General features: G+C 34.8%; 1 protein-coding gene across 1 annotated transcript in view; it reads left to right on the top strand.

Annotated features, from left to right (window-relative positions):
* LOC119591999 (mitogen-activated protein kinase kinase kinase 4-like) overlaps window positions 1–540 on the top strand; it is a gene marked incomplete in the record, with an annotated part of 37,888 nt that overhangs the window by 5,647 nt on the left and 31,701 nt on the right. The window contains 1 exon segment of the mRNA XM_037940768.1: window positions 329–513. Coding sequence (XP_037796696.1) covers window positions 329–513 — 185 coding nt within the window.

Genomic DNA, 540 nt, shown 5'->3' on the forward strand with positions numbered 1-540 from the left:
GAATTGATAATGCTTTTGTGATAAGATTTTCATGTAGTGAGAGAATTCTAATCCCCCCCCCCCCATATATCTGATTTTCCAACTTGGTATTATTGTTATTCTATGTTTGATGACAGACAAAAAAGTAAAGTATTTATACTATAGTAGATTGTATTTTAGTTTCATTTATTATTTTTTGACTGGGCAATCAAGCTATTGATATCCATTTTTTTTGTTCAGTTATGATTTAGTCAAATCATAATTGATTAATAATAGAGTTTAGAAAATTATGAATGACATAACAGTGAGGTTCAGATTAACTTATTATTTATTGGCTTCTTCACTGCAGCTCCAGAAAGGTCAAGGAGGCAGTATCGAGAGCGTAAAAGATCCATGGATCGGCAGCGAACCTTTGAGAGGGAATGGAAGCTCTCAGAAGTTGAGAATCTGTCAATTATAATGAATGCAGCAACCACAGCTGATATAAATGATGAACGATGCGAAAGCTTGCCACCACACTGTGCTGCAGTTAGGGTATGTTAAAGTTTGCCTCTGCAAGAT

This window comes from Penaeus monodon, chromosome 29 (genome assembly GCF_015228065.2).
Source record: "Penaeus monodon isolate SGIC_2016 chromosome 29, NSTDA_Pmon_1, whole genome shotgun sequence".
NCBI classification, from domain to species: Eukaryota; Metazoa; Arthropoda; class Malacostraca; order Decapoda; family Penaeidae; genus Penaeus; species Penaeus monodon.